General features: G+C 35.7%; 3 protein-coding genes across 4 annotated transcripts; 1 reads left to right on the top strand and 2 right to left on the bottom strand.

Annotated features, from left to right (window-relative positions):
- The first annotated feature begins 6,387 nt into the window (after positions 1-6,387).
- LOC110660662 (probable RNA helicase SDE3) lies at positions 6,388-10,402 on the top strand. The gene is made up of 5 exons (XM_021819034.2): positions 6,388-6,807; positions 7,049-7,827; positions 7,934-8,098; positions 8,245-9,708; positions 10,029-10,402. Coding segments are annotated over exons 1-5 (2,652 nt in total). The 5' UTR covers positions 6,388-6,806; the 3' UTR covers positions 10,272-10,402.
- A 113-nt stretch (positions 10,403-10,515) lies between these two features.
- LOC110660593 (uncharacterized) lies at positions 10,516-12,750 on the bottom strand. Of its 2 annotated transcripts, none has more exons than XR_009148124.1 (3): positions 12,428-12,750; positions 11,689-12,332; positions 10,516-10,897 (listed from the first exon to the last, which is right to left on the bottom strand). XR_009148124.1 is itself a non-coding variant. In XM_058145098.1 (3 exons), the coding sequence occupies exons 1-3, from the start codon at positions 12,741-12,743 to the stop codon at positions 10,855-10,857; spliced, it is 687 nt and encodes a 228-aa protein (XP_058001081.1). In that variant the 5' UTR covers positions 12,744-12,750; the 3' UTR covers positions 10,516-10,854. The 2 variants fall into 2 exon arrangements, 1 of the variants encoding a protein (XP_058001081.1); XM_058145098.1 differs by having other exon boundaries at positions 12,005-12,332.
- A 770-nt stretch (positions 12,751-13,520) lies between these two features.
- LOC110660592 (non-specific lipid transfer protein GPI-anchored 20) lies at positions 13,521-14,978 on the bottom strand. Its single transcript, XM_021818940.2, has 4 exons — positions 14,440-14,978; positions 14,303-14,329; positions 14,004-14,063; positions 13,521-13,913 (listed from the first exon to the last, which is right to left on the bottom strand). The coding sequence occupies exons 1-4, from the start codon at positions 14,780-14,782 to the stop codon at positions 13,690-13,692; spliced, it is 654 nt and encodes a 217-aa protein (XP_021674632.1). The 5' UTR covers positions 14,783-14,978; the 3' UTR covers positions 13,521-13,689.
- Positions 14,979-15,034: the final 56 nt, after the last annotated feature.

The following is a 15,034-nucleotide window of genomic DNA, read 5'->3' as shown; positions in this document are numbered from 1 at the left end:
TGGGTGGCCATGGCATGCTATGCTAGGTGTTAACCATGGTCTATGAGGTGCATAAAATGATTTAGAGAAATCATTTATGGTAAGAAAGAGTTCTGATGATATTAATATCATGTCTCATTATCAATTAGTGATGAGCCTAGTAAGTTACATACACACACACACAAGTTATCACCTAATTAAATATGATTTAATTAATTAATTAAAGAGTTTAATTGATTAATTAAATAGGTTTGGTTTTCAATTAGATTGCAAAGTCCCTAGCATGACTTGAAACCAAATCTAGATTATTGGATGTATAGTATAAGTTAAATTTATATTTAAAGTGTTTAAATATGAATTTAATTAATGAGAAATTAATTAATAAAGATTAATTAATTGATTTATATTTGATATAAATTGATTAGAAGAAGAGAAATAATTATTTTGGGTTGAGAACTCAAAATTAAGACACAGGGGCATTTTGATCATTTCACAGGGTGACATGTGGCACCATGAGATGGTGACACATGGCACTATACATAAGCTTGCCAAATGTCTTTTAATCATGTAAGATGATTAAAATTAAGATTAAATATAGGTTTGACACTTGGCACAATGTGATTGGATCAATTAAACCTAGAACCAATCAGAGGGTGACATGTGGCAAGGGTTTAATGTGTTGACCTAGCTATATAAGTGTTGTTATGAAAAGAAAATAATACAACCAGCAGCTATCCTCCTTTGTGCCGCCACCTTGAAGCTCCCATTCTCTCTTCTTCTTCATCTCTCACCAATTCCAAGAGATTAGAAAACAATCTCTTAAATTAAAAAATACTAGAAATTGTTTATAGTATCCTGTTTACATCTTTAATCTCTTAAAAGGTAGAACTTGATTTTCTAATTCATAGAAAAAGCTTTAGAAGCTGTTCAAGGGCTGCCATAGGTGTTCTTGGTGTGGACAAGCTAGAGGGACACTATCTGTTGTCCTGAAGACGCATCTGAAAGGCACAAATACACTGCAGTGCATCAAGAGGTTAGTGTGTTTGTTCTTGATTTAATCTAGGGTTCTAAAATTAATCTGATTAATTTTAAAATCTTAAATGGCAAATACAGATCCAAAAAACATATTAAAAGAGTTTTAATATGTTGTTTATCATTGAAATCAAATAGATAAAAATAAATCTTGCATGATGCATGTGACTTTAGGTGAAAATTTTTGAATTCAACGGTATAAACTTGTGTTTTTCACGCTTCCGATCATTCAATCTACAATCGTCAGTTTAACGGTAAAATGATGATATATCACATCTAAATAGGATTAAAAATTTTATATTCCCTTTCTTTCTCTTTCACCATGTATCACTTTCACTCTCTCTCATCTCTATTTTATTTCTCTCTCTTGCATGCAAGGCCTTCTTCATCCTCCCAGCTGTTCATTCTCTCGGATCCTTCTTCTTCCTCGCTTTGAAACCCATCTACTTTCACCCTTAGTAATTGTATTATAAGGGCATCTAGATCTAAATTACTCCAGCCTATTTATCCCCTTAACTTTTATGTCTTTATCAACGTGAGGTTTTTTATCTGTAGAATAGGACAACACACACCTATTAAAAAAATTAATTTTATAAAAGATGCAAAATACATCAAATTTTGGGTAGTGACTTCTTCTTCCTCAAGTTTTATTGGCTTCTGCTAGATAGATTTCTTCCATAACCAAAACACCCAGCTCATCAGGTTTAACTTAATTTATTTTTCTTCTCTTTTTCATTGTTAGTTTTGTATGTGTGTGTATATAATTTTAAAATTAATTAACACAAAAACAACTTTAGCAAAAAACATAATAATCTTGTAATGGTCGGGCCTCCAACCACTAGAGAAATTGTCCACTTTGGCCATAAGCCTCACGGTTTTGTCCCATAAGTGGAATGGAGAACTTCCCAGGAGGTTACCCATCTTAGGATTTCTCTCAAGTGAGCACGCTTAACCCTGGAGTTCTTCCAACTCTCCAGGCCATTCCACAAAAAGGCGTCTCTAGTGATTAGTTCTCCCATTTTATATATCATTACTTTCCACTCCCATTTCGATGTGGGACGTGTTTTCCATCTTTCAGGGAGCTTTTTACCGCGTCCAACGAAATCACTGGAGCACTGCCTTAGGGCTTGTGGAAATGGGCTTCGCATGTCATCTCCATGGAAGAAATAGAAATCCAATTAGATTTGAAATATGAAGAGGAACCCATAAGGATCCTGGCTCGGGAAGTGAAGGAATTGAGGAACAAGCAAATCCTATTGGTAAAAGTGCTTTGGATGCACCACAACACTGAGGAGGTAACTTGGGAAAGCGAAGAGACGATGAGGCAATAGTTTCCTCAACTGTTTGCATTAGGTAAATTTCGAGGATAAAATTTTAATTAGAGGGGAAGAGCTGTAACGCCCTCACTTTAGCTAATCCGTACATTCTACTGTTATGGGGACTAATGTCAGTCCGGACGATATTTAGACTAGAGTGAGAAGTCATAAATAACTCAAATAATTGTAAGAAAAATTAAGAAAAAATTTTAGAAATAAAATACATTAAGGTTAAATGAGCCGGTACTCCGGCGATGGATGACCTAACGGGAAGGGACTGTGAAGACAGTTAGCAACCCTAGACTCAGGAAAAACCCTGTGAAATAATTTTTGAAACTTCAGTAAAGAGTTATTGAGACTTAGATGACAAAAGAATGCAAAAAAAAATGCTAAGAAAATTTTATCAATTGGTACAGACGATTTTGGCTCAATAAGCTAAACAAATGGCATTTTGGTCATTTTGCCTTCAAAGATGATTTTTTACCAACTTGTCCATTCAAGTAAGTAAGATTTATAACATAAAATGTGAATAAATATTAATGAAAATTTAATTAAAAATGAGTATAAAAAAAAAAAGGAAAAATGAGAGTAAATGCTTAATTTTGACATCATGCTTAAGTAAGTATGATGCAATTAAAATTTCCTACCAATTAAAATTTGACAAGCACACAATAAGACAATTAAAAGGGGATAAAATCAACAAAAATTCAGTTGTCTTTCTTCTCCTTTCAGCTGGCCGAACCTCATCCCTTTCTCTCCTCCATTGTTGTCCTTCCATCCACCTTGCTAAACCCTTGATTTCTCACCATAAAATCTATAAATTCTTTCATTAAAACTTGATATTTCACCTTGGGAAAGTGTTTAGCTGCCAAGAAAAGCCAAGCAAGTGAAGATTTAACAAGAGAAAATTCTGCCCTACTAAGGTTAGTGCCCATTTCTCTTTCTCTTTCTTTAGATTCAATGTTAGTAGCATGAAGTAAGCTAGGAATTGAGGAAATTAAGCAAAGATATGCATGTTAGGGCAACTTTTAAATTTTTAGTAGCCATTAAAATTGTTGGGGTTTTGATGATTTTCTTTGAATTAAATTAGTATAGTTGTTGCCCTTGATGAGAATATAATGATGAGAGCTTGATTGTTCATGTATGGTGAAAATTGTAAACTTTAGGAATTAGGGTTAGAGCAAAAATTAGGGTTTGTTGAATTGATGGTGAAGTGATATTCTAATGGTCAATTAGTGACCATTAGTGATGAATTGACCTTAAATTGAGACCAATTGTGGCATAGGTTAATGAATTGGTTAGGCTGCCCATCTGTTGGAAATTCTGGACTTTGAGTCCAGTAGGTTTGGGTAGCCCTAACTTGATTTGTGTGGCTTCAATTGGTGCAAGGCCAATTGGAGGTGAAATTAGGCATATAATGTCACATTTTTAATGCAGGGACCCAGCTCAGAAAACTAACTTAAGTTGACCTAAAAATTGCCTAAATTTGGGTATCATAATTCTGGACCTGGAAAATTGACCAAATGAATAGTATTTGTTCAATTGGTCATAGCTTTGTGTAGAGAGGTCCAAATGATCTGATTTTTATGGCCATGGAAAGCTAAGACAATTTAGAACAACTTTTATGAAGCATAGAAACTCAAATTTTGACCATAACCTATTTAAATTGCTAGCCAAAATCAGGACATCAAAACTGTCAGAACCAAATCCTGCCCAGAAAATCTGGATAATAAACCAATCTAGCCAGTTATGGTAAAAAGACCATAACTTGAGCTACAAAACTTCAAATGGAGTGATTCAAAAATGGAATTAAAGAAGACATATTAAGGAACAACTTTGATAAAGGAAATTTAGCCAAAATCCCATTGAAGATTGGTCCAATGGAACAATAAACATTGGCCATGAAATCTGAAAATTTGAAATAACTTTTAATGAACTTTGAATTGAGATTGGCAATTGATGCCAACAAGTGTAAAATTCAAAATGTGGGATTTTGGTGTAATTATAACTAACATATCTATTATGTATGAAAAAGTCAATATTTGTGCATGAATAGCAAGGTGAACAGTAACCAATAAACATAAAATATAAGGAAATAAACAACTAACTTTGTAAACATGCCCTAGTATGCCTAGAATGATTAGTTTGGATAGGTTGGCATTCCAATAGGATTCCGATAGCAGTAATGCATATGGCTTTATGCCATTCCATGATTTGTGATATTTTATGTCATTTTATGATATTATGGCTTATGGCCATTTTGCTATGCTTGACACACTTTGCCTTGTGCCCGATGCTTGTTATGGCTTGTTAGCCGTTTTATTGCATACCTGGCAGACACTTTGTAATCGATGGTGTGACGGCCCGAGATACTTCGTACCCAGTGCCAGTTTACCCGTTTATCCAGTCCAGTCACTGGTATAGGTTACTTGGGCAACCAAAATAAGTCTTAATAAATTATAACAAAATAATGAACATAAAAAGTATTAAATGAATAATATTATAACTATTTACTAAGAATTTAGTCTGCATAAAATAATAATACAATTTCTGCATATTCAATTAATTTAGTTTATTATTTCTATTTTATATTAGCACCACTAAGCTGTATTGCTTAGCACATCACTTTTTGCCACGAGTAGGTACTGAAGATACAAAGCGAGAGCCCACCAGACCTCAGACTGGGTGAGCATTCAGATCTGCATCGAGTCCAGAGTCACTTCCACTACTGTGCATTTTGGTAGGGCCATTAGACTTCATTAGATATTTTGTATTTTGGATTTTGTAATTAGATTATCATTTTGCCATGTACATTATAAACTCATGTACTTATAAACTAGTGTAATTAGTTGTAAATTTTGTTAATAAATAACATTTTGAATATTTCTCCATGAAATTGAGTTTTATTATGAAATGAATGAGATGTATGAAATTGTGTTGAACCATTGAGAATTGTGAAAATTTTATTGATGGTTATTAGAGTTGAGAATACGATGAACATATTGGGAGTGTTTTTAACAGGTTTCGAAGAACTGTAAATGTTACAGAAATTCGAATTAATCAAAATTTCAATAAATGACATAAATGTTATGAATTTCACTCGAAAGCTTTTTAATCAACAAATTAAGAACTGTAAATTGAAATAAGATAAGATATGGTGCTCCGGCACACTGTGTGGCATGCCTTGCTCGGCTATACTGTAGACGGGTAAGGGGTGTCACAAATCTCCTTTCTCTTTGCCTTGTTTTAATCATAGACTTTTTGCCATGTTAAAGACTAGGTTTTTTTTTTCTTAATTTGGGGTTTTATTGGAAGGGTTTTTTTTTTTTTTTTCTTTTCTTTCCTTATATGCCTTGTTGTTAGGTTCTAATTATTTTTCTTCTTTTTCTCTTTTGTTTCTTCGTTTTGGAATTTTTGATGGGTAACAGTTTCTGAGTCATAGTGCATAGTTGGATAATATTTGCCAAGAGAGGTATGAAGTGAGAGAGAATAAGCCATGGAAATAATGTTTTCCTTTTTTATTTTCCTTTTTTTACGCTATGTTTTAGTATTTCATACGAGACCAAAAGGATCAAAAGCCATGAGCAGTATGGAAGTTGATTCAAAATGAGAGATTGTCACATTGAACGGGTAAAATATTTTTTTTCTATTTTTTAAGAAATTTTTGGAATTTTTGTTTAAAGATCTTGAGAGAATTTTTGTTTGCAATTTTTCTATTCTACTTCTTTTATTTTTTTATCATTACCATAAATCATGTCTTATTTAATTATCAATTTTTTTTTGCTCTTTGGGTGAATGGCAAATGCAGTAACATGATCATGCTTCTTTATTAAGCCATAATTCCGATATGGTATACTTAGCAGCTTGAAGTATTTCTACATATTAGAGTCTTCACATCCTGAAGAAGTAAAAGAAATTGTTAAATAGATAATTGATGAAGTTCTCTTCAAAGCTGTGAGAGAGGATGTAGAAGGAGCCGAGAGGATGAAGAAGGTATTAAATGCAAGAGAGAAAAACAAAATAAAGTTAAGAGAGAGTGTGAAGGAATACATAGTAGAGGAGAAAGAAAATATAAATCATGTCACCGTTTTACTTTTAAATCGACTGTTACAGGATACATTGGATTTAAAATTAACTCTATTTTAATTTGAGAGATTTTAAGTGAAAATTTAAAATTTATATAATATACTGTTACTAATCCTAAAATTCATATACTAAGAGTGAAATTTACTCTCGCTTTCTAAGGACACTCTCGCTTTCTAAGGACGAGAGAGAGAGAGAGAGAGAGAGAGAGATATTTATGTAAATACTACTGTTAGTAGTCTACTGGTTTAGTAGTAAAGATTGATGTTCGTTTAGATGAATAACCTATGGATCTCAAACTATTGCAACTCTCAATTCCCTGCTTCTCTTGATTTTCTCTCCATTTTCCATCGATCGCATTGATTTTGAATCCTCTCAACTTTCTGCACGAAGATCAGTGAGTCCTTTTCTTCTTCCGTTTTCAATTTTGCATGTTAGATTAATGGTAGTAGTAAACATGGGTTTGCCCTTGCTGAGATCTATGATTATTTTATTTTCTGATTTCATTTCTCCGCTACTGGTGATTTCTATTACGTCTTTTTGTGCCTTCTTGTTGCGTATGTTTCTGTGTTTTGAGGTTGCTCACAGTTAAATAAACTGAACGATTTTTCCTTTTTTTTACTTTATTTTGTGCTCAGTGATGGGCAGTGTTGATGGTAAATGGGATGATGATGAGTATTCTGTTATTGGAGATAAAGGTGAAGTTGGGTTCATAGACTACCAAGAAGATAAATCTGTGTGTAGTTATAATCCGAATGAAGAGGGTCCCATCGTCATTTCTGTCCCTTTCCCCTTTGAAGATCGGAAACCTCGGTCAGTGTTTATTGGAGAAACTGTTACGGATTCAATCACTATTAAGAACACTACCACCGAAGCTGTGGATTTATGGACCAAAATTTATGCCTCCAATCCTGAGAATTCTTTTGCACTTTCTTTGATGGAGCCTCCATCAGCAAATGGTGGGAATGGCAGCCGTGGTTTTTTGGAGACTTATGCCCTGGAGGACAGAATGCTTCAACCTGGTGATACTTTAACCGTTTGGCTAAATTGCAAACCCAAGGAAATTGGCTTGTACACTTCAATTGTGCATTTTGATGTGGGAACTGATATAATTGAGCGAGTGGTTTTTCTATTGGCTGAAGATAACATATCCAGGTCTTTGGCTTCGAGAAAGCCATATTCAAGAGCTACAAGAAAGAAACAATTCACTGTGGACAATTTTGTTGGTGGTTCACGACCTCTCAGGCCAATGGGCAAGGCAATAAAGAAAAGGCTTCCTCGTTATGATATTCCTAAGGAGACTAGAGAAATGATTGAGAGCAAGCAGAACATTGATCTTATTATTGGAGGTCTAACCAGACAGAATTATGCTTATTACTTTAAAATGTTGTTGATGATGGAAGAAATACAAATGGAGGTAAGCTTTTCCTTGAGAAGAACAGTAACAATGATGGTATTGAATTTGTACTCTATTTGTTTATTTATTTATTTATTTTTTTTTTGGGGGGGGTGGTGTGGTTCAGGAAGACATGAGAAGTTATGACATGGAGGGTGTTGGGATGAGGAAGAAGGGGAACTTCTTGTCCCTTATGGTCCCGGGGCTTGCTGAGCGGAGACCTTCACTTGTCCATGGAGATTACATCTTTGCCAAGATTGCTAATGCTGATGAAACAACCTCTCCGTATCAGGTTTCTGCTTATCTCCATAAAACAATTGCTGTTACATAAAAAAAAGCAATTGGTGCATTATTTTATATTCATATATTTTGTTTACTACCAGAGTTTTGTTTTATAGTTAGGTTTGTGCTTTCTTGTAAAAATGAATGTGTTCTCAGGGCTTTATTCATCGTGTTGAGGCTGATGAAGTTTATTTGAAGTTTGCCGCTGCATTTCACAGTCACCATTTAAATGGGAATCTGTATGATGTACACTTCACATATAATCGACTCAACATGAGAAGACAGTATCAGGCTGTAGATGCTGCTGAAAATTTAGAGACAGAGCTCCTCTTTCCATCTGAGAGCTCTGGAAATAGGCTTATTGAAACTACTACTCTGGTGCCCATAACTTGTAGTCTTAATGAAGAGCAATTGTGTTCTATAGAGTTGATCCTTGGCTGTAAAGGAGCTCCACCTTATGTCATTTATGGACCTCCTGGTACAGGTAAAACTATTACAATAGTGGAAGCAATCCTTCAGCTCTATAAAAACCGAAAGGATGCCCGGATTCTTGTGTGTGCACCATCAAATAGTGCAGCAGATCACTTGCTGGAGAAGCTTCTTTGTAAGAATGCTGTTAATATTCGAGACAATGAAATATTCAGGCTCAATGCAACTTCCCGTTCATTTGAAGATGTCAAGCCTGATCATATTCGCTTTTGTTTTTTCGATGATCGTCTCTTCAAGTGTCCCCCACTCAGTGCTCTCACTCGCTATAGGATCATCATATCAACATATATGAGCGCCTGTCTTCTTTATACAGAGGGTATTGAGCGAGGTCACTTCTCTCATATTTTCCTTGATGAGGCTGGCCAAGCTTCTGAGCCAGAAACCATGATCCCTATATCCACCCTCTGCCATAGGGACACAGTTGTTGTTCTTGCTGGAGACCCCATGCAGTTGGGTCCTGTAATATACTCGAGAGATGCTGAGGCTTATGGCCTGGGAAAATCATACTTGGAGAGGCTCTTTGAATGTGAATCTTACTGCAATGGGGATGAAAATTATGTAACAAAACTGGTTAGGAACTACCGATGTCACCCAAACATTTTAAATCTCCCATCAGATATGTTCTATGGAGGGGAATTAATTGCAAGCAAAGAGTCTACAGACGATACAACTTCCTTATTGTCTTTGGTAAATCTTCTTCCAGGCAGGAACTTTCCTGTTCTCTTCTTTGGTATACAAGGCTGTGATGAGAGGGAAGGCAATAATCCATCATGGTTTAACCGAATTGAAGCAAGCAAGGTGGTAGAGCTCATAAACAAACTAACTGCTATGGGAAATCTGAATGAGGCTGATATTGGGGTTATTACACCTTACAGGCAGCAAGTACTCAAACTAAAGAAGGCCTTGGACGATTTGGATATGCCAAACATCCAAGTTGGCACAGTGGAACAATTTCAAGGACAAGAAAGGAAAGTTATCATTGTATCAACTGTTAGATCAACAGTCAGACACAATGAGTTTGACAGACTCCATTGTTTGGGTTTTCTTAGCAATCCAAGAAGGTTTAATGTGGCTATTACCCGAGCTATAGCGTTACTTATCATTATTGGCAATCCACACATTATCAGTAAGGTATTGCTTTTTCTTTAGGTCATCATAAGTGATTAATGAAAGCAAATAGAAAGAAACCCACATAATCTAAAAAACAAATTGTGCTGTTTCTTGAAGATTGCATCTCAATTAGCTCAAACATTCTATATGCGCACACGCAATGGATACGTGCAAGTATTAGGATAATTGTATTTGCTGTGGGAGAGTGAGCCAAATTTTGATGTGTAAAACTTACATGCCATGACATATGATACACGTTTAAATGAGTTGTTTGAAAACTTGGAATTTTTTCAGGCTATGCAGTTTTCTGTTCACCCATATAAATTATTTGCAATGTGCAGGACCCATACTGGAATAAGCTTTTATGGTATTGTGCAGACCATGACTCCTATCAGGGTTGTGGTCTCCCAGAAAGACAGGATCTCGTTGATGAGTGTCAAATACAGGAGGATTGTGTGAGCTATGACAACAGTGAAGAAAACCCTCTGCCCTCTGAAGAGGTTGGATGGGGTCAAGAGTCCTTTCAATCAGAAATTCCAAAACCTGTTACAGATGAAGCTGAGTGGTCTGATGGTTGGAAGTAGAATTTGCTCGGTCTACAGTGATGTTTATATACCTTTTATTTTGATTTGTTTTTAGTTAAGATTTTTCCTTGTACTTGATGGTGGAAATTTGGATGGCAAATAAGAAATCAAGTTTAGCAGCCCATTTTCAAGTCTGAGTGTTGTTTTTGCCGTCATATTTGATAGATCATTTTTTGTGTTGCTGAGAAGTCACTGGTGCTGTACTACTAAAATATAGTGATGTAATGCCATTGTGAACACTTGCTAGAAAAATATTTGTTTTTATTTGCAATAGCTGCTTGAAAACATCTGAGATTACACTGACAAATTTGCCATTAGAAAGCAATAGACCATTGAGTAGAAATCACATGCGTGGCTGAATTACAGATGAGTGAAGATAATAGGACTCATTCAGAAAAAAGAAAAGAAAAAGATAACAAGGGAAGTTCCTTCTTCAGGAAGAAATTAACTTTTGCTGTCGCTAATGTGTTTCAATGCAAATGAACGGCTGGTTGGTTTGAGCAGTGGTTTCGGTGCTGCTGCAGATTCGACAAAAGGTTCCGTCCGTGTCAGACTCAACGGCGTGGGTGAAGTTTCTGCATTATCAGCTGGCAAACTTGCTGAAGGGGGCGCCACGATAACTGGACCTGCGAATTTGTAACAAATTCATACATTGACCGCAAATTCCCAGGAAATATAATGTTTGATGACTATGAAATGATGCAGATAACATTTTGCCAAATAAATAATTTAGACGAAACTGTGTATGAAGGGGAATGAGTACAAGAAGGCATTCAAGATTTGGGTTTTCAAGGTCTATGTTCTAACAACAGGCTGGAAAGAGTTATACATGAAGCATGGGCTGTTAGAGAATGAAGATTTTGTTGCCATATGGATGTTTCGTCATGTCACAACGAAGAAGCTTTGCTTTGTTATTAGTTCACGAAGATTGCCAATTTATGAGCCCATCAAGAGGAGATGGTAACCCAATTTTGAATAGTGGGTTTGCAAATTTTCCTTACAAACTATACTAGGACTAGCATATAGACTAATTAACTATACATTTATATAAATGTATAAATTTTGCATCTGTATTAGGAGAGGCAGATCCAATTATGCTGCTGAAAAGCTAACTATGGTAGAAACCTTTATTGCAAGGGATCTAATATATCAACCTCAAGTTTCTTGACAAATTAAATTGCTATTCTTGCTTCAATATTGTGGATGATGCTTTTTGTTTTTCCTTCTTTATATTTGCTCTGGTAGTATTGACATTATAATTTGGACTGGAACAGAAAGATATAGAATGATTAGATACATCTTTTCAAAGCAATAGGATGTCAAAGCAGCAATGCTTTTAATTCTTGGCTTCATATACTAGTTATAGGCTAGGGATTACTATGATTAAGGACATGCTTGTTTTAGATTTTGGGTTTACCGATGATGTGGGCAAATTCTGCTGAAGCACTTGAAATAATTTTTGTTGCTTCCTCCTCTGCTTGCTGCTGTGTTATTGTGTTCTTGTTTTCTAATTAATAGAAGACGATAAGAGTCGCAGACAAGAGAAGCCATGAGAAATTCCTAGCATATGTTGTTGTTCTTAAAAAATAATGAAAAAAAAGTATATTAGCAAGTCTGGGTACATTCTGATTTCACATCTAATCTAAGGCTAATGAGAATGTTAAGCAAGTCATTAAGCTAAAATAACACAGCAATGGAAAGCCAATGAGAAGATCAACAAACTGTGGAACAACATTATCTTGGCCTTGTCTCTCCCTTTTGATGTCTCATTCTCCTTATAAAGAGTTGATTTTGGAGAAGCATTTTCGCTTGAAGTTGAATGTGGCTGTATTGCTGCACTTGCAGTGTTTGAAGAAGCCGGAATCTCCTGTGGAGGAGACACGAGAACATCAGCAATTGCACTTGAAGGTTGTGTTGCTGCAAAGTTATTGTTCCCGGTTGATTTTAAGGGAACTTGTATCCCATATGGAAGAGACACAGGCACACCATTGGGAGGCAGAGAAGGTTGTGTGGGTTCATTTGGACCATTTGGTGGAAACACAATTGGTAGTGGCGCTAGAACTGCATATAAGAAGAAATTAAGATGAACAAGAGAATTTGAAGGACCAAACAAAAAAAAAACATACTCCAACAATTGTTTAAGAATTCAACATTACCTTTGCAAAGAGTCAAAGGAGGCACAGATATAGAACAGTTTGACAAGGGCAATGAAACTGGGGAGCTTAAGAGAGGAAGAGATGATGCTACCAACAAGCACAAACAATTATACCCAGTTTGTGCAGCTTTATTAAGCACTTTGCAGCATGTACTATCATTAGAAAAGGATCTATTTCTTTGATTCAAACACAGACCCATGTCAAATCCCTGAATAGAGCAGCCTTGGATTTGGCTTTCTATGGTGGGAGCTAAAACACAGACTACAAAGGCAAATACCCAAACCAACCTTAAGGGAACCAGTTTTCTCAAACCCATTGCTGTCCTAATTGTCAGTATCAGTGATTTAACGGTTTGTATGCTTTAAGTTACTCAGATCATTCCCTTTGTGCCCTCAGTTTTTCCTTTTCCTTTCCTCTATATCATTTATTAGAATCTTATTATATATTTATGCATTTCAGAAAATAGGAAAAATCAGAACATCAATGCAATTAAGTACCATTTGAGGGGATTTTCTACTTGTCCTAGGCTAATTGTTACCATTCATAAAGCAGAGTGGGAAAGTTATAGCTTTATGGTTTTGTTAGTTTATTTGTCAATTTCAGAAGGGGAAAATAAATTGCTGGGAGTTTTATTATCCATATTGTGCTACTGTAGCATGAGTACATCATTATCATATATAATTACAAATTAGTTAATTCTTTTCCAAGGTAAATTAAGCAGAATGGATGAGTCACACAGATTTGTGTCATGCAACTTACAAAGCATAATCCACAACTTCTACCTAACAAACTAGGAGGCCTTATTTTGATGACAGGGACATGAATGATGCATGAGCATGGAATGAAATGGAAAAGGCTTGAATCATAATGTTTCTGGGTGATCATGCAAAAAATTTCTTTTTGTTATGTCTGGACTGAAATCAGAAAGGCCGTAAAATCTAGCCGATGATCAAATCTTCACCAATATGAACTTTTCCAGTTGTCTAGAAATCATTTGGTAATGCACATCTATTGCTGTTTCTGCCATACATTTTTCAAGCTTCCATTATCTTAAATCAGCCAAGAAAAATACCAATTGAGGGAGAAAGCTTCATTAGACAAAAACAAATATATATCTACTCATTAATACATATCATTTTTATTTGATAAATGATTGCCCAATAAGGGTCTCAGTCATGGAAAAATCCCAAAACTCAATAGTCACACACCTAAAAGAGTATTTCTGAATGCATAAACAACGACAGAAAAGGATCTATAGCAATCTAGTAGTACTTCAGAACTAAAAATCCTATTGCAAATAGATGAAAAGAAGGTGAAAGGCTGCAAGAGGAGATAGCAGCCGATGATGGAGAAGTTAGAACTGGGCGACGTCCGGTAGTCGATGTTGCGGCTCCAGTATCCACTGTTGGTGATGGTGGAGTCAGGATTGGTGTTGTGCTGGATTCTGGTGGAAGAGTGGACGGAGTTGGCTCAGGAACAACAGAAGCTGCTTCAAGGAATATAATTTTCAGTGTTATTCAAACTCCTTGGAAGTGAATCAAATAGAAATGACTAATGTACAATTGAAGCAAATTACCTTCAGGACTAGCAGATGGAGAAACTACAGGTGAAAGATTTGGTGCAAGTGAGGCAGGACCTGCACATCAGTAATTACAGATAATGAGCGTAAAAATAATTATATCATGTACTAGAATTGTCTCCAGAGCTATAAAGTTTTGAATTCTAGTACCAATGGAGCCAAAAAGAAAAAGAAAAATATATCACTAGCCTGAGCCAAAAAGAAAAATTCATCTTGGACTATCTTTTACAGCTCTGGCCATGGAGATTGTATAACAGTACTTAAAAATCATGATAATTCAAAACAGCACATTATACCTGGAGCAGGAATCGGGGAACCAGAGGCTGCAAGATAAGAATGCATTAGTATTATTTTTTTTTCACTCCACCTGTATATTTTGATACACAGAATATGTGAAAGAATCTTTGATGTTAATACTTTGTAAAAATTTTACCATTGCATTGAACTGGGATTCCCTGCATGTTACAAACACTAGGAAGGGAGATGGCTAACGATCTACTGATTGGAATCTGGAAGGGAACACTTCCAATAACAATGAGGCACAAACAGTCCATGCCATTACTTGTGAGGTTCTTAAGTGAACTGCAACAATCTTGAGTTGGGGAAGTGCCATCGGCGCTGCTATTTGTAAGAAAATTCATACAAGGGGTGAAGCTAGAAAGCAACGAAGGGGTGCATGGGGTATTGATTTGGCCATGAGTAGCAGGGATTATCAAGACTACCAAAGCTATTGCTATTACTGGAGCCATTCTTGGAAAAGGCACAAAAAGTTCCATATGGGTTTTAAAAGAACGTTTAGAATGAGGGTTCTTGCGGGAAGCTAAGATTTGTTGAAGTTTAAAAAACTTGCAGATGATTGGATTTTGAAGACTGGTGTGATTGGAAGGGAGAGAGATTAGAGAATTGATAGTGAGTTTTAAGTAGGGAAGTGAGGGAAACAGGGGTAGATTTGTTGGTTTTGAAGCTCAACTACCTTAATTAACTTGTGTTTAAAAAAGAAGTTTGAGTTAGCCACGTGGGTTATCTTC

Source organism: Hevea brasiliensis, chromosome 4 (genome assembly GCF_030052815.1).
Source record: "Hevea brasiliensis isolate MT/VB/25A 57/8 chromosome 4, ASM3005281v1, whole genome shotgun sequence".
NCBI classification, from domain to species: domain Eukaryota; kingdom Viridiplantae; phylum Streptophyta; class Magnoliopsida; order Malpighiales; family Euphorbiaceae; genus Hevea; species Hevea brasiliensis.
The sequence above is the reverse complement of the archived record's forward strand: the minus strand, read 5'-3'. Positions and strand labels throughout refer to the sequence as shown.